Raw genomic sequence first — 19,073 nt, 5'->3', positions numbered from 1 at the left:
GTAGTGGGCATGGGAGGATGCATTCCAAAGTGGCATAAAATCAGATGGCGGGAGGTTTAGTTAATGATTCAGAGAAACTCAAACCTCTTCACAAATTAGGTCTAGAACATCCTGAAAAGCAGAAAAAAAGATTATAAACATTTGCCAAAACACAAAATCCCACCTAGATCACATTTTAGCATTTTGAGGTCATACAGTCATATTTAATCTGATCTGCAACTTTTCTCCAGTTTAGCATTATCGCTTTACTCAACTCTCTGTACAGAGAAAAACTGCTTGTCTTCTGTGTTAGTGGCACCTCCTTCCAGCTAATTCAGAAGAGATAGACTTGAAAAAGACATAATGTCATTTAGAGACTCACATGCCAGGTGTATTTTTTTAAGCTCAAGGAACTAAAGCATCTTTCTTCAGCATCACAGATGTGGTTAGTTTAACTGAGCTGCAGTTACACTCAGTATTTTCAGTTCTCTAAGGAGGGGAGAGACATTGCAGTCTCTCCCTAGTTATGGATTGTGTGTATATCAGTGATTGTGTGATGGGGTAAGGAGAGAGGGAACCGTTTCCAAGTTAGCATGCTTAGAGAAAGGACTCATAAATCATGGGGTCAGTCAGGTTGTTCTTTTTTTTTAACCTTAGGGTATTATGTTTTCAATACAATATTTCAAAAGCCTTTTTTTGTGTAATAATTTATCTGGAATTATGGTAACTCTTACAAGCTTAGAAAAAATTGGCTCAAGTAAAACAATTCCTTTGTCACAAATAGGTTGTGTTCATAACTGCAGCCTAATCATTCAATTGCACGTAAGTCAAACAGTTATCCAAACTTTACAAGAATATTTCCCTGTCAATAAATCTAATGCTATTTAAAAACTTCTGGCCAATGTGACAGGAGCCTGTTAGATTAATTAGGGCAAGGTCAGAAAAGCTGAACTCACATCTACATTCATGTCACAATTTTGTTCCACCTACCATAATCTGATTGTAAACTCACTGACCATTTTAAACACAGGCAAGTTAGGGTGACTTCATTGTTTTCATTTACATACAAAGGAAGATTTCTTCAAGAATTGTTTCTTCTCTAACAGTCAAGTAATTGAGGAGAAATGTTTTGCTTTGTATTCACTGTCAACAGTTACCGGACTGCAACCGCGGTTCATGAGACTTCAGGATCATACAGGCACAGAACTGTCCAGACTGCTTGCCCAGTATAATCAAAATCTCACTACAAACAGATCATCTCTGTGGGAATGAGAGGACAGGATTGTCTCTCTGCCTGTTTAACTCTTGACCTTTATCGTCTGACCATCCAAAAGGAGGGTGCCCCAAATCTGATGGGGTTTGTGTGAAGTGGACCCTGACGGTGAAATTCTGACCTCAGCGGGGTCAGTATTTCATCTGAAATCCCTTGAGACAGACCTCCAAATCATTTCTTAGGTTTGCAGCTTGTATCAGATGGTAGCTAGCTGACTTTCATTTACTACTAGCACAGGTCAAACTTGGACCAGGGATCAAGAGATGAAAGGCTCTATATCTCATTATCAATAACCAGTGTTCTCCACTACTCCAAAAACGACATACTTCATTCTTATCTACAAGGTCTTTAAACTTAAAAGGGTTGAGGTCAAATTATGTTACTTCAATTTATTTTTATTCACTGCTTATAAAACAACTTCCCCTCTCACTGCCATAGCTAAACGCTAAAAACGTAAATATTTTCCATTCTATTGTAGTGGTTCCGCTATTGTTTTTCTTTTAAAGTTTTATTAAAGATGCAGCAATAAAGAAAAATCCCTCCCACACACAAACTGAAGAAGAAAAAAAACAGTACAGAGGTCAAGGCCAAACAAGGCCTTAGCAATCTTAAAATTATTTTCAGCAAAGCGCATCTTGTACAGAAGCTGCCCTGTAACAGAGGGGTGGACATTCCCCAGAAGTTTTCCATAGTTATACAAGTCCTGATACTTGACAGAATATGCTCTGAAATGATAGAGCCCAGTTTTCTTCTAGTGTGAAGCCATACAACTCCTCTGATGTTGTTGGAATTAGGTTTTCTTAGATGGGTTACAGTTATGGTTGATAATTTTAGGCAATTAATTCTGAAATACAAAAGAGAAGCTTTGGAAGGAAAATCCTGTTTTTACTGAATAAGGAGAACGTAGTATCCACTTCCACAGTGACTTGCAATGCTCTACACATAACTGCATAGTTAAACAGCCAGAGATTTCACCATGATCATAGATATCTGTAAGATGTCAAACTCCTCCTTTGTTATTCTATGAAAACCTTCACAGGCAAACTGATTTGCATTGTTCCCAAAACAGGGGCATGCACATATGCACGTGGAAGAAAAGTAATGAAATACAGTCAATGGCATCAAAAGAAACTTGTGAATAAATTAAGGAAGAAAGAGGCTAAATAAATTTTACTGGTTATGCTGGGTTAACAACTTTTTCTACCACAGGGAATAAACCTGTAGATACGTAGAACCTACACCGTAGAACCTGCTCTCCTGAATCTAACCAACCTTTTGACCAGCTTCTCATTCACACAATAATTTGCCCCAAATGTTCAAATTTTCCAGACTTCCAGCACCTGGGGCAGAGGGAAGGAGGTACACTCTATTACTGAGAACTGCGTCAGCAAAACCTCAAAAACAAGAGTTGTAGGACAACAATTCCAAACCATCTCTTTCTGGCAACATTTTTGCCACTCCTGATGAAAAAAGGACTTGGTCTTCCTAATCCTTGTTTGCAAGACCAGTTCCTCTCACATCTGGCTCCTGATCCTATAGGAACTGTGTTAATCATAAAAGACCTTCCAGAAACTGACCTTTATTGATTAATGACAGGTAAAATCCTCAATTGTTTCCATAAATAAGATGTAAGCCATCTGCAGAGATTCTTAAAGAAACTATGGCAATAATGCCTGAGGGAAAGCATAGGGAAACAGAAAGGAGAAAAGAGATTGCAGGGGCATGGGAGGAGACGCATCTCTGACCTGGATCTGTTGCTGAAGAAGGTTAATTTTGTGTTGCTGCTGCAGGAGCTGCTGCTGTTGTCTTGCAATCTGTGGAGAAATTGCACAGAGGAAACATGAGATGTGTATCACCATTCCTGGAGTCAGTCCATAGGAAACTTCCACCCTGCTTGGTTCTTTAAACCTCTCTATTAAGCTAAGAAACATTCAAGTACAGCCTGGACTGCTGCTGAAGCAAGGGGCATATATTCGGGAGCAATTCACAGCTAATACTAGTGTTAAAGGGAATCCTATGGAAAATGTTGTGCTGGATATCAAGAGAAGGATTGATGCAAAAATCTGTCTGAAAAGGCACTGCTAAAATTCACCAGGAGGACGAACAATACTGGCAGAGCAACTGGAAAATAGCAGGAGAAGGCAGAAAAGGCCAAAAAAATTATGATGGCCCGTAATATCCTTCTGTTTGGCACCACTTGTTCAAAAATTTAAAAAAAAATGGAAATCTGACACCCTGGAGGAAGGTATTAGTATATGTATTTTTTCGATGCAGAAACAGGCACAAAGAGACTGGAACTGAGTTTGGGAAAATGACTGACTCTTCCATGTGTGTATCAACTGCAAGGAACTAAGGGGGCAGTGCAAGGCCATACAGCTCAACACTGCAACTGGTTTATGGAAGCTGATGGAGTTGTCCTAAGTCTCCTCTCACATTGCCATAAGGACTTCCACTCTCCCTCTCTGTTGACTAAATGATTGGGAATCCTACTGTAGACAGATTTTATACACAGTGAAGGAAAAAACCAGACAGTAGCAGAACCAAATTAGAGCCATTATATACTTCAAACTTCAAGAGCAAATTTAAAAACTTTCATCGGAGTCATCACAAAAGCTCTGCTCTCATGAACAGCTCGTGCAGCAGTATGGACATTAGAAGGAGCATTGCTCTTCCCCTGTGGTATGTGTACACATATCAGGGTCAGTTGGGAACTTATACATACTTACTGGGAGGAATTTTGTGCATTCTTCCCCTCAGGTATTTTCTTTTACTTCTATTATTAGACTATTAGCATAAGAAACACTCACTCATAGTTAACTCCACATCTAAAAGATTGAATAAATGTTCCCCTTCTGGAGCTTTTCTTTAAGTAACCAAAATAATTTTCATCAATACATTTTTTTCAAAGTTTGGTTATTTTAATTTCTATACAATACAGAAGTATACATCATTTCTTCAATTAAAATAAATCCTAGTTATCCTAACAATAACACTGCAGGATTTCTTACTGGCTTTTCCATTCTCTCCATTTTCTTTTTCACTTTCAAGTCATTCAGCCTTCCTGTAGCAGTAGTGATTTTAAAAGGTAGGGTAAAGGAAACAGTTCTTTTGGGATGTCCCCTATGGAAGGAGTCTTGCCAATTCTACACTTGCACCTTCATCTATCTTTATCATGTAAACAACAGCATGATATAAATTCTCTGGTTTAATAGGTAAGCCACTTCTGTTCTCCCTATGTGGGATTTCAGGCGTGAGGCCAAAGCACATTGTTTAAGATGAAGTTTTTAAATAATTAAAAATTGGGACAACCAAGGCTTAAATGTCTGAAGGTATCAGCAGTGGTCTAAAATCTTAAGACTTGCTTGGTAAAATACTAGTACTGAAGCATGACAACTATGACAGATTCCAAAGAATTCTGTGAGTTTCATAAAATTCACATAGTTGCAATTCTATGATATAAACTCAAAATTTTATTCCAAGTTGTAATAAATGGTCATGCAGAACAAAATACTTTCAGATAAGAAGTATCAACATGGACTGCTGATAAAATTTTAAACCAGATGTCTAAGTATTCTTTGCTCACGTTCAGCTACAAAAATAGACATTTGTTTCTGTTAAACCTGTTAGATAAGTTATGTTCTTGTCTAAAATGTCCTATGTCCATGTATGCTCACTGGAACTACTCATATGTGAAAACGTGTTTGCATTTTCAGGAAAGGGCACATTTGCAAGAGCTGAAAATCAAGACTCTCAAGTGTAGAAGAAAAAAAGTCACACTTGTTCACTGACTTTATATTCTTCTCTGCTTCTTTCCACAGTTGGCAAAACCAACCTTTTCATTTCTCACATTACAATGCAAGTGCTGTACTTTGTTCCTTTTATTCCTATTCAGTATTACTAAATTCAAGCAGGATTGAAGATTATTCAGGAGGACTGAATTTACTTGTTTGTTTACACTTAGTTTAAAAAAACAAACAAACCCAACAAACCAGTATTGGAAGAAAATACCTCCAAAATGGAAGGTTCATAAGGTGTGTAAGGTTTCTACAACAAAGAATATCGCTTTACATATTTCAGATTAAATCATTCTTTTGCTGTTGTTCAAACTTTTTCACCGAGGAAAACAAATTGGAAAAAAAAATTTGGGGCGCAGAGCAAATTTTAGAGTACGATGCCTGAGACATAAACTACTGGAAAATCCTCCAAAAAAATTATTTAAGCTGAAAGCCACTGTAATAATCACTCACCTGTTCCTGTTGCTGCTTAGCCAGCTCCATTTGCTGGCGTTGTTTCTCGATCTGTGATGCAGCCAGCTTCTTCTGTTCATCATGAGCTGCTAGCAGCTGTTCTCGCAAACTGGTCAGCTGATTGATCATACCCATGAGCTGCCTTTCTTTCTCAGCGAGGCTTTCTGGAGTCCCTGGGCATCATATGGTGGGGGGAAAAAAAAAAAAAAAGAAAGGGTAGAAAGAAGAGAGGAAATTTAGAGCCAGCCAGGTTTTTATTTTGCAGCTTTACTGTAAGCAAAGTTTCAGCAGAACAAAAGAGCAGCAGCATATTGCAATATACTGCACAATAAGACCTGTTTCTCTACAGGAAGATGAGCAATGAAGGATAATTCTGTATACAGGCTTTGATCTGGTGTCCCCCTTCAATGTTTCCTTGTCCTTTCATCTATTTTTCCATTGCCCTTTTATCGGACTAATAAGGGGAAAAAACACTGCCTGTTTTGAAAGAGTTTCAAGTTTTAAACACTGTTTACGTTTCCTGTGGATCAAAATCAACACTTCCAGTTTTGAAAGACAATTATATTTTTGCCAGAAATTTCTGATAGAGATACAGCTTCTGTAGGTGTCAAAGCACTGGTGTAAGCCATGTATTAACATCCCTCTATAACCAAGGAAAAGGAGAGAAGTCTCCTGGGTATCTCTTGAGGCTCCCCACAGCCTTCTCACTGCTACCAGTGCACAACAGCTTTCAGGATGTTGTTATATCATCTACAGCTGCCCTGATTAGGATGAAATGATATAGTATTTAAATTACCAATAACTACTATCACTGTTACTGCCACCAATGTGTATTCTTAAAGGAAAAAGTCTTGTATAAACATATCTGAAAACCCGAGTCAAACGCGAGTGGCCGTCGCTCTCATTTGTACTGTCATGAGATGTTTCTTATGGGAGAGTTCAGCAGACACAGACAGAGGAACCCACTACCTCACTTTCATAACCATTTCATAAAAATGCTTCGTCTACCCAGAAGGACAGTGGTTATAAGGCAAGGGAAGCAAAAAATTCCAGGAAAAATCAAAAGCTATGAATCATACACTACAAAAAAGAAAAAAAAAGGCTCTATTAATATATGCAGGATCATTTGACTTTGAATTTAAAAGACCTGAAAATATGTGTAGCAGCTAATCCACAGATATCCCCAATACCACCACACCCTCTCACATGAGTCAGATCCTATGAAACCCTTTCTAAAAACCTTTAGGAACGGATTAAGGCTATCAGTGTCAATGCCTCCTCTGAAAATAGCCTGCTTTTGGGACAACCCTGCCACGCAAACCTCTCTCAAACACAGGAAGCATTCTTCTGCCAATGTCACCAGTGCTCTCCAAGTGAAAAAAAAAAAAAAAAAAGGAGAAAAATTGGCGACTATACTAAACATGTTCCTAGCCAACTATCAGTCAGACATGGAAAAGAGCTACTGGTAATAGCTCATTTAGTCTACCCCCCTGCCAGTGCAGGAATGTTCCCTACAATGTATTTACTACAGCTTTCTAGACTGGATTGAAATGTCTGAAATGGTGAATCATCCAATGCTTGCTTTGGAAGACTGTGCCACAGCCTTAGAGGTGTCACAGGGAGGGCTCTTTGCTTGATAGTTAGTTTAATTTACTTTCACTTAATTTCAACCCTGTGCTCCCTAGCAATATCCCATTTGCTACGTTAGCCAAGTCCAAGCCCTAAAATACATTTGTAGACAGCCATACAGAAGTGGAAAACCAAAAAGAATCAACATCTTCATATTAAGGAAATGCAACTACATTAATTTTTTATTAAGATGCTAGAAATTTCTGTGAAAATATTCTCACCACATAACAAAGAACTACAGCAGAATATCCTCAGATATAGTCTCCAAAAAAACTGTGGTACAAGCTGGAAACTTGAGAAACACACTGAAACAGAAACCGTAGGACTTTAAACCTGCTCTGTTAAAAGCTGTGAGAAAGAATGGAAGCCAGTGCTAAAACACTAACACTGCTGAAGAAAACACTTCTAACTATGATTTTTATTTCCAGCATTGGAGACAGAGAACTGCTACAAGTAATGCATTTGCTACTTGGTCACGGAATTAATCAGAAATTTCTACTGCCACTCTTCCACCCTTTATTTCTTTTTCCAGAGGAAAAAAGTTACAGTGTTTCCAAGTGGAATAGAAGAATTGTTCTAGAAGGCAGTCCCTGCCTTGTCCTGTCCATGGTTAACATGTGAGTTTACTCTAAGGAAGACTTTCAGTACACTGATACCGCCAGTATAACTGGAACATCTGAAAACTAAATATTTTTTATTTCCTTATTCAGCAGATACTTTATTCTAAACTTTCGCTGAGGGGTGGGTGAGTGCACGAGAGAGAGAGAGAGGAAGAAGGATCTAGAGAGAGAAGGAACACAACATTGGCTCAGTCCTCAAGTTAGGGTAAGCAGAAAGAAATCACTGTCAAATAAACTGTTCAACAAATACACTGACACACATCAAAGATCTTCAGCCAGTACCGGTTCATCAGTGTATTTTGAGCTCCTACAGTAGCTTTCAGTTGGGAATCAAAAAGCACTTTGTAAAGTTAAATTAATCCCCACCACACCTCTGAAAGGGGGGAAAAATGTTTCCATATGTGCAAACTGACAGACAAAGGGGTCACAGAGTTAGTTACCAAAAGAGGTAGAAAAAAGCCACGTTGATACCCAGCCCTGTGCGTCAAGGCTCCGGTTGCACTTCCCGAGAGGGAGCAGAACACTCTGGGTGCCACTGCCCTGACCATGACACTGAACATGGAACAGCCACGGGGCCATCCACCTACTGTGCTGCTCCTTTAATCCCACTGGCCTACAGAGCAGCAAAATAACTTCTTCCCTTTGGAAAAATGCAGCTTTACTGAATTGCAAGAATAAGAAGAAAGTCTGGATGAAGTACTGCATCCATCTCTGGGATCCTCAGCACAGGAAAGACATGGACCTGCTGGAGGCTGTTGGAGGAGGTACAGAGGAGGCCATGAAGATGATCAGGGGGCTGGAGCACTGCTCTCATGAGGAAAGGTTGAGAGAGTTGGAGCTGTTCAGCCTGGAGAAGGCTCCAGGGACACCTAAAGCAGCCTTCCAGTACCTAAAGGGGCTTATAAAGATGGGGACAAGCTTTTTAGCAGGGCCTGTTGCAACAGGACAAAGGGTAATGGTTTTAAATTAAAAGAGGGTCAATTTAGATTAGATATGTGGAAGAAATTTTTTACAATGAGGGTGGTGAAACACTGGAACAGACTGCCCAGAGAGGTGCTGGATGTCCGATCCCTGGAAATGTTCAAGGTTGGGTTGGACAGGGCTTTGAACCTGGTCTAATGAAACGCGTCCCTGCTCAAAGCAGGTCAGCTGGACTTAATGACCCCTAAAGGTCCCTTCCAACCCAAACTACGATTCTATGAACTAAGAGCAAGCAGGCAGTGCAATGAAGTGCCAATGCAGGCACTACAGTCACAGGCACATTGCAGCCTTGCAGCTGGTGACAAACCCACCAACTCAGTCTCTTCATTATTACTTAGTTTTAAAAGAAAATTTGAGATGCCCAAAGGAGGTGCTCAGTAAGTACAATGCATAATTCCTTTGGTGCATAAACTGGAGTGGAAGTAGTCTGACAAAAGGCAGACTTCTTGCATTATATTTCTTGGGCAATTTCAGTTTGCTAATATACCAAAAGGGAAAATTTATCAGCATCAACTTTTTAAAAAAATCTCCTGCTGGAGAATACTTTCTGGAAAACATGGCTTAGTAGGTACTTTATTTTCATGTGACTAAGCCATCCTTCCAGTAACTGGAATAGTACTTAGTGATAATTTCAACTCTTTAAGGTAATAATTCCTTGCAAAATAAGTACTTGGATAGCCATGCTCTCAAGCGACCTGCACAAAACCAGAGGTAAGAGAGATCAGATGTGTGGGTCTACTGGGAGATGCTGAGTTTTGGGGTAGATTTCCCTGTGCCTTACCCACGTATCTATATAAGCCCCACTGACGATGAATCACAGAGAGTTTGGAAGTTTCTTGCAGATAACTGATGACCTATAAAAGTGTGAAAATGAAAAAGAAGAAAAAGTACTTGAATGAGACTGTAATAATGAACTGTTCGTGTTTAGTTTCAGTTTGGTAATTTTTATGTTACTCCTATTACCTAGCACATTTTTTCTATAATTACTTTCATGAAAATGGCCAACAAAACTGCCATTTCACAGGTGCCACTACCATTGAGCATTTATGAGTGGCAGTGTTTGTTTATCATAGGAAGGCCAAAGGACGTTCACTGTGATTTATTAAATGGGTGAGGTGAGGGCATAGGTGGAGTCACCACTTAAGTACAGTCAGTGATAGGAATTATTCCTGGTGCATTAAAATGCACTGCAGCGTTGAGAGTGAAAGTTGCCATTTTTGTATCCTTTTCTAGGTGCTGTAGATTGTGGGCAAGCAAGGATGGTGGACTTCTGTCCTATCCTCACTATTTTCTCTCCGTTAACCTGCATGAGATCTAAACCTGTATCATGGTGTGAAGTGTCTTGGCAGCTATGGGATTTCCATTTTAAGAATTCTGTAGCTTACAGGGCAAAACATGTCAGTATTTTAAGTAACAAAACCAACAGTTTCTTAAATTATGCTACTCAGGAATTAATAAACTATCCCCACGGCTGGTAACACTGCTAGAACTCGGAAGGTGGTGCAAACCCCCAGCCCCTGCAGCTACCTTCAGTCACTTTGTTACTAAACTCACTTGGAGCTGCTCCAAGCAGGACAGAGTTGGGAATGGTTCTGGAGCTGGCCTGTACTCTACGTGCACTATCCACACAGTTGCAGTGCTCTCACTCCAGCCATCCAGTGTGGCTGGGAGGAAGAAAAAAAAAACAAGTGTCCATTATTGCAGTGTACAACTTGACAGCAAGCTAGACCACTTCACACAGGTATTGAGCGAGGAGTAAAAGTAGAGTGGCTTACATCAATGACTGCCTCAAAAATTACTCTTAATTACCGTCTGATCCACAACAAATAGATATTGCACATTTTATGTTTGACAAAGCTTTTAACCACCAGGCCACCTGCCTTTCAGGAGATTGCTGTAGGTGCTCATACTGTTCTCTCTGTACTCTATCACCACAATGGTAAAACGTGGATTTTTTACAACTGATCAAAACAACTCAGGCAAGAGAGCATCAAAGTATACACTGCAGGTTGATACAGTGAAAGGCCCAAGAAAAGATGCTCTCCAGATGCATCAGATTATTCTCTACCACCACGAAGAGATATTCGGAAAGAAAAAAAAAACATGTTTGTGGATGCAACACCCACAGCAGATGGCAAAAAAAGAAGACTCAAATTAGTGGCATTCTGTATCGCCAAACCTAAACTTCATCTCAGATCAACACTACCCATAATAGTGTTTAAGTAGTAAAAGAAATTTACTCAAATGTGAAATAAACTATTACACATTCTTAGTTCTGATTCACAGTCTCAGACTGGCAGTGACAGTAACATTTTAATAAACATTAGAATGAAGACACCAATATGACCAAATGACACACTTAAAGTGAGAAAACGAACAGGAGAAACCTTGGCATATCCACCCAAAACAGAACCAAAGCAAAAAAAAAAAAGGCAGAGAAACCGCTTTTGCAATCAAAACAGTAAATACTTTATTATAATTTATTAGACAGAATGAGAATGTAAATGAGAAATTAGGAAAGCCAATATTTTCTTTAACAGACATTTTAGGCTTTTTGCTGCAAATGCTCAAGCGACGAGAACGTTTGCTCGCAGCCAGCCTACGGATCCGCTCGCAGCCGCGCGGCACCCGGCGCATCCCGCGAGGGCAGAGCCGTGGCAAGGCTCTCCTCAATCCCTCTGACACGTCCCCATTAAATGGTAGGAATGGCATCAATCAGGGGTGCTCGTGTGCACACCCATGCAGGCAGCGAAATTTATCCACCGAGCCAGTTTACTATCACAGTAATTACGTAAATCGCTTTTGAACTGTCAGCATCTGTCTTTCAAAGAAAAATCAAAGAAAACAATGCGCAAGTACAAAGCCTGGGAGACACAATAATATTGTATTATGTTCATATCATTAACTGTGGTTAGAAAAGAAAAAAAAAAAAATCCTCCTGTATCTACAAAGCTTTGTAGGGTAAAAAAAAAAATTTAAATGGAAATAAGAATATTTTGAAGTACTCTATATTTGAATAATGTTTAGATGTATAATAATAATTAGAGCACGCAATACAGAGCATTTTTTAATTTCAAAGGATTATCTAATTGATCTTCTTAAAAACTGCATGCAGGTAGACAGGTAATGGTATGCATTACTTTTTTCAAGAGCAAACTGAGGCATGAAGTTTTTAGTAACTTGCCTGAAGTCATTCTTAACTTTATGTGGTGTAAGAGGTTTTATTGCTGGCCTCGCTGAAGTCACCAGCAGAACTATTTCAGTAAGACCAAGAATTTCCCCACTGACTTTAACAGGGATACATGTTAAACAGATAATTAAGTCTGTGCTTGACCCAGTTGGATACCAGGTAGGGTTCCAGCCAAAGGGACCCTTATGAATGAACCAATTACTGATGTCAACCAACTTGCCAAGCAACAGAACCATGCCACAGCACAGTTTCTTTAACTTTACTCTGATGTAACAACAGTGTGACAAGGACTTAGCAATAACCCATATATGAGCTAAAAACTGAGTCACTTCCAAGTATTTCCTGCAGTGGTGTGTATTTTCAGTATGTTTTTTAAGCTAGGGAATGCTACAGTTCTGATACTAAAATTAAGGAGGTTTTTCAAACTGAACAACCTATTAACTAAGCTGTCCTCAGAATTCAACTCCTACTAGCACTAACTGTATGAAATCCAAGGAATAAATAAAATTATCAACACTCCATAAAATAAGTATCTTTTGTTGAGGGTTTTCTTCCAGTATCTTTTCTTCAGAGTATCCTCATTCCATGGTCAACTATTTTTTTCTCTACTCCCCACCCCACTTTTTAACCTTGCCACATCAGAAATCCTAACCCGACATTACTCTGCTCAGTAAGGAAACCAGGAAAGTAAAATAAACAGGTCACCTAGCCTTCTTCTACTTTAAAGCAAACTAATCTTTATCATGCTCTCCCTAAAAAAAAAAAAAAGAAAATCTATTTATAACATAAATTCAAAGAGGAGCATCCTGCCCTCGCTACACGGACGGGGCTCACGTCACTTGGAGTCGTGTACGTGAGGCAATGGGGAGCTGATGTTACATACCTTCAGGAAACATAGTCTGATAAAGAGATCTCAAGTGGCTGAGGTAAGTTCAGAATTTAAACTCTTCTCTCCTCTGCCTTTGAACAGAAATGTCAAATGTTTATGACCAAGCAATGAGTATATACTTTAAATTATGTACCTGCTGGTATGTATTGGTGGGTGGATGTGGGTCTGTGCCTGTGCACGTGTGCGAACTCCCTTGATGCTTCCCTAATCAATACTTCAGAGAGTGTTTTATTATGGACTGGCACACAGCTTTTCAGGCCAGTAAATCCCGGAGCTGTCAGGACATAAACATCTGAAATCTGGCATTTTTCATTAAGTATTTAAGCCAACTTTTGCTACACAATGACTGCCATCGCTTACAACTACCCACCTTGCTAAATTAAATTACTTCATCTGATTGATATGGGAAGTCAGCATAATAAAAGAAAACTTTTTGAATGCTCTTTACTTGGCAAGCCACAGCCACCAGAAAAAGAAACAAGGAAAGAAAAAGCGCACAATTCAAATTGATTTGTCTGTACCTACAGATTTATGTAATGAATCTTCTCTGTTTGACAAGAAAAAATCCTTTTGAGAACAGCAAGATAGGAGGAAGTTATTTATATCAGCAGACGGACAGTCTTAATCTTTTATGTTTGAGTGGAAGACTGCAGAATGAATAAAAACAAATTATGAACAATTACCATCTTTTGCCATTACCAGCCTCAAGAACTCATACTCTGTGGGGACAAAAAGCTTAGCCGTCTGCTCTATAACAAACCAGCGCACTGCTATTTCGCAATGCTGGAAAGAAGCTGTCACTGAGTATTCTTTATTTGCTGTCAGAAAAAAGTTTTGGTACAGTAGACTGCAAACAAAGCTTGGTATTCAACCAGGTTAGTAACTTATTGTCAAGGTTACAAAAGGAATAGACAACATTTGTATCGAGGCTATTTCTCAGAGGTTATTCATTGTTTTACTGTCTAGACAACAAGCTAGAACTAGGCTGGAGAAATAGCATTTGCTGCTGGAATTTTATGCAGCAGCAGGAAAAAGAGTAAAAAGTGTGTGTGTGTATTTGCTTTGTTTTGACAAACTGGTAGATGTAGCTCAGCAACATTCAGCTCTATCAGCACATCTTCCAGGTAATTTTAGTACAAAGAAGCACAACCCTCTGAATGATTTTTAAATATAGTGGTTTGGCCCCCATATGTTCAAACAAAATAATTGGCTTTTGCTACTTTAATTAGTTCAATTTTATTCTATTTTCTCTATCAATAATCACTCCTTAAAAATAAAAGTTGTATTTGACTTAATTAGAACCTGACTTTTTCTGGTCAAATTAAGTACCTTTACGTACAAAAATATAAATCCAGAGCAGCCTGAACTTGCTTCTTTGCCACAAATTCACTTTTTTTTTTTGCATTTTAGACGTTTTAAAAAAGCTTCCTCCAACTCTCCTTCCATAGATACTACCCACAAATAACCCCCCGTTCTAGGGTAAATAGGAGCAGCTCCATCCAGTCACAATCTCCATCCTGGGCTTTCATTTGGCCTGAAAGAAGTTCTGCGTTGGTGTGGCTCAGCTGGCACTGGCTACTTCTCTGCAGCCTGAGAGTATCATATTGCACTGTGATCAACCTCCGCTATTTCGGCAGCTGCCAAATTTCCTCTCAAAACTTAGGATTCCCTGTGTGCCACTGGGCAGGTTTCCCCCACACCCCAGCACTTCTGAAATATTAACAAAGGACTAAAGCTCACTGTAAGCAGTTTGCTACTATTAAACCCCTCACAAAAATAAATACAGAGAAAAAGATACTAAGTAGGTTGCAATAAATACTGAATTGATCAGTTAAAAGCCAACAACCCGACACATCTTACCTCCCTCATTTATGACTCTCTCACTGTCCTTCTCTCCCCATTCCACATACAATACTATCCACAAAAAATCATGTAAAATGTCCACATCTGACACAAGTTTACAAACATTTCTGAACCATCAGTGTGCAAATGCAAAACTCACACAGCTCTACGAAAGTGTGCAGCTTTCACACATCTCCTGGGGATCTGTGCCGCATTAGTCAAAGGTTTAAACCCAGTGTATTCCCCACGAATAATCTTTTTCCCCTTCCCCCTCCTTCCTCCTGTCCACATCTAAATGCAGAATCCCCAGCTTCCTTGTCTCCAGTTTACAGATTATGTGATCCAAAGTGTCACTCACTGGATTACTGCACATAACCTGAGCACTACCCGAAGCTTACTTGTCTTCAACTTGTCCAGCATTACTTAAATGGAATTATCCGTCACAATCCATATACCGAATCTGCATAGCCCACTTATCTCAAGATTCTGTGTGTCACCTACCAGATTATCCGTTTTAATCCATACATTGAATCTACATAACATATGTCTTTAATTCATGGGCTCTGATGAGCTATAGTATCGCTGAATGGATTATTTCTCTTTATCCATTATTGGCAGTCCTAAAACCGTTCACTGCGTACTCTCTCATGCCCCATCTTCTGAACACATAAGCAAAATGAGAGTCTTCAGCAAACACAGCTCTATCACACATCAAACACAGCACCATATAATACCTACACCTGACACTTCACGTAACTTGGAACACAGTTTCTCGCACAAAACAAATGTCTGTGTTATCCTGAATTAAAGATTAGGATTGGTAGGCTAATCTTGCTTTCAATGACACTCATAAATCTGTGGTTACTCCACCACAGCCTTTGGAGTCACCTAGATTTAAGTGGATACAATGAAGAGCTGAGTTTAACCTAATGACCATCCCTTTCACAGTTAAGTGTAGAAAACACTTCACCTGAGTTGTTTACGAACTACCCTGCACAATAGAAAAGGGTTTTCAAACAACAACAAAAAAATCAGGTTCAGGCTTGCCCGGTCTTTCTTGAGAGATTCAGGCGCAATCGCTGTTAACAATGCCTTCCCTTCAACAGAAAACCAACTCAGAAAGATTGGAAACAAAAGTCTATTTAGCCTTTTGTTCTACATACCTATTCAAAATTAGCTAAGTGGAGAACATATAAAATATGCATTCTTATTTCTTGACAACTCTCAATAAACCAGAGATGGACAAGATTAGCAGGAAGGCTTTGTGCACACAGGGGAAGTTTTAAAAACTCATCGTGGCTAAAGCTGTCTCACACCAGCGTTAGCAAGGCTGTGAACCTCGTGATGCACCTGAGGGGTCAGCACTGTTTCTTGAGAGCTGCTCAGAGGAGACCAACACCAGTGAAAGAGAAGCTTCCTGTTAATTTTACATATGTAGGGATGGGCACTGACAAGAGTGTGGAAATACGTTTTTTATACCTTTCCCTACTGACAGCCTACCCCACGTGCTGCATCTGCTGCAGCTGGTTAACACTGCTTTGGAGGACAGCAGCCACTTTCACCCTGCAAGGCACAGCTATCAGGCAGCTACACTGACAGCAGAAAGGGGGTATAATTTTCCTTCCTGTAGATGATCGGTTTGAGACCTGAAGATCTCTCTGCTCCACTGAATCCAATAAACTGCATTATCCATGAATAATCCAGAGGCCTTTTGAGCCCTGTTTTTTGAATATGATGGATATAAGTAAGTTTGAACAGGCTTTACCCAATTCAATATACAGTTTTACAGCTTTACTTTAAAATACTTTGATTTAACGGCATGTTTTGTGGGTTTTACTATAGAGCGACTTGTTCTGAGCAGAGTAAAAATCCAAGGGATTTCAAGGCAGAATTTCTTAAGAAATTTTTAATGCCAAACTTGTATTATTTATTTAGCCCCAGACTATCTCTCTGAACAAACAGAGGCATTTGAGCTACAATTTCTATGGATACGAAAGGTTCTAGATTTTGCCCCATTTTAACACTATTCCCTTGCAGTACCTTTCAGTCAAGCCCTGGATTAAAAGAACACATTGCCTTTTCCATTAGTAACTGGACATATATAGATCCTTCTAACTGTGATCTTGAAGTTTGCAGCTGGATCTCTGCAGATGCTCAGTGATGGTTCTCCCGTTGCACAGGCATGCAGATAACAAAAGGGGGGGCTTAAAGTAGCTGCCGAAGGTAACAAAGCAACTAAGAGGAACAACTGAATACAAAACGTGGGAGTCTGGTGACTTCCAGCCATTCACCAACTCCCCCATCTTTAATAAAATATTGCTGCCTTCTAACTTAAAAGAAATCACACTAATAGAAAATAAAGCCTTCCTCTTCATCTCCTTTTCTTTTAATCTCTCCCAGAGAATAAAACTCAATGGTAATAACACAGACTGGGGCATTAACAATATGTAGCCTAGTGCTCAGACTTTAGCACATGACGTACTAAAACTCCCCCAGATCTAATGAAAAACACAATGAAATTTTGAACAGTTAAATGGAAAAAACTATTCAATGCATAAGACAGTTGGGCAGTACAGCTTCTAGCGCTGTCCACATTCCAGGGTGTATTAATAATAAGACGCTACTTTTGTGGGGTTTCCAAACATCACTAATAGAGACATGAGAAGGGAAAAATGCAGCTGGCAGGCCAAATACAGAGAGAAGTTAATTAAAAAATCACAACTGGAAAACTTAATAACTCTACGTTCCTATAGAAGGGCAAAAAACATTTTCTAGCATAATATATGTGTGTTTGTACACGCGTACGTGAGTATAAAGCAGCTCAACTTGCACACCTTTCATGCTGCCTCGCTAAATACAGCTGCAATACAGCTGAGCCATTGTTTGTTGGCCGCTCATGGCTGGCGGTGCCATGAAAACCGCATTCCTGGGCACTAAATAATCAGCCTGCCTGACCCCCCAAGAACCTGTAAGTCAAATTCATTTACCCCCAGAGGGCAATGCTCTATTGTATCCTCCCTCCTTTCTAGCCACCTAGGAACAATGGACAATAATTGCAACTGTCACGGCAGTCAGTAGGAAAAATAAACCAGTGCCTGTTTTCACAGCTTACTGCCAAACCTGATCCAAACACCTAATAACCATGCTCCCAACCATAGAACCACAGTTGCACTAAAAAGCCTCAGATGTGAGGCTTTTGAACAGAGCTACAGAACAATAACTCGACTTGTGCTCAAAATATGAAGCTAAAAAACAAAAACTAAAGCAAAGAAAACTCTTCTTTGAGGCTGTGCTGTTGCTCCCCATCCTCCCCCTCGGGCAAGACTGAAAGGACTGTTGAATTTCTCTCGTGGTAGCATATAGCTGGCTGCTGCCGCTTTCAAGTTTAGCTTGTGGAAAGGAGAGAGAGGAATGGAGAAAAAAGATTGCCCTCCAACAGAACAAGATCATAGGCACTGGGAACAGACCGCCTTCTCAGTGCACAAAACTTTTTAAGAGCAGCTTTACCGAGTCTAAAGGCATTGGAGAATCACTGGGAGTCCTTCTAAAGGCTCCAGCGTATCAAGAGTTAAAGACTGGCTCCAGACAACTTGCAAGAACTGCTGAAACACACAACCAAAAGTGGGTATGAAAGACATCTTGGTACTTTGGGCCTGAAACACCTAAAAGGTTCATCAGTTCACAAAAACGATGATGTTATTTTAAAACAATGTGCTTTTAAAAAGCAGAACTCGCGGGTAAGCCCAGTGGCCACCCTTCCTCTTTATGACCTGTTGCTTTACGCAAATGGAGTGGGAATAGAGATCCAGCGTTTGGCCCTCTGTTATAATAATATCTCAGCCTACTAGGGGCTGGAGCACTATATTCTGTTATAAAGTTATTCTACATATGTAATGAATATATATTTTTGAATTACAGCCTCTCAGGGAGAAGCCAGGGGAAGCAAGTGGCATATTTTCCTACTTGTGTAAGTCAGCGGACTAGCGCAAACTGAGCCGGTGGCTTATCGGTGACAAGCTGGAAGGCACATATAATTAAAATAACACTATCTTTGCACATGCACCAATACATTAACCTCTGGGAGCACGTCATGCTGTATGCTTGAACTAAATATTGCCCACCTCTTGCAGAAGAGGTCCCTAAATCTGTCAGGCACGAGGCTTGGGAGCCTGCCTGAGTGCGGATCTCTGTACCAGGGACAACATTAGTATGCAAACATACCAAAAATAATGGAGAGAAATGAAATCCAGTTTATAAACACAAAAGAAGGGTTTAATTTTAATCTCATTCTATTTTCACATTTCCAAAACAACATTGGCTTGGATTTTGCTACTCCAGATGTACACCGATACAAATGGGAGAAGAATCAGAGTCACTGTTTCTTTTCAGAGTGACAATGGCTGCTCTAGAAACTTAAAATTTT

At 39.7% G+C, this 19,073-nt stretch overlaps 1 protein-coding gene across 8 annotated transcripts in view; it reads right to left on the bottom strand.

Moving 5' to 3' along the window:
- The window catches only part of SOX5 (SRY-box transcription factor 5), a 479,309-nt gene that overhangs the window by 140,243 nt on the left and 319,993 nt on the right, over window positions 1–19,073 (bottom strand). For all 8 annotated transcript variants that reach the window (XM_027726598.2, XM_027726592.2, XM_027726605.2 and 5 more), the window contains 2 exons: window positions 5,500–5,672; window positions 2,998–3,066 (listed from right to left, as the gene is read on the bottom strand). In XM_027726598.2, coding sequence (XP_027582399.1) covers window positions 2,998–3,066; window positions 5,500–5,672 — 242 coding nt within the window. The remainder of the gene's footprint in view (window positions 1–2,997; window positions 3,067–5,499; window positions 5,673–19,073) is intronic.

Source organism: Pipra filicauda, unplaced genomic scaffold, assembly GCF_003945595.2.
Source record: "Pipra filicauda isolate LSUMZ 115617 unplaced genomic scaffold, ASM394559v2 scaffold2_size9829703_pilon, whole genome shotgun sequence".
Lineage (NCBI taxonomy): Eukaryota > Metazoa > Chordata > Aves > Passeriformes > Pipridae > Pipra > Pipra filicauda.
This window is presented reverse-complemented; position numbering and strand designations above follow the sequence as displayed.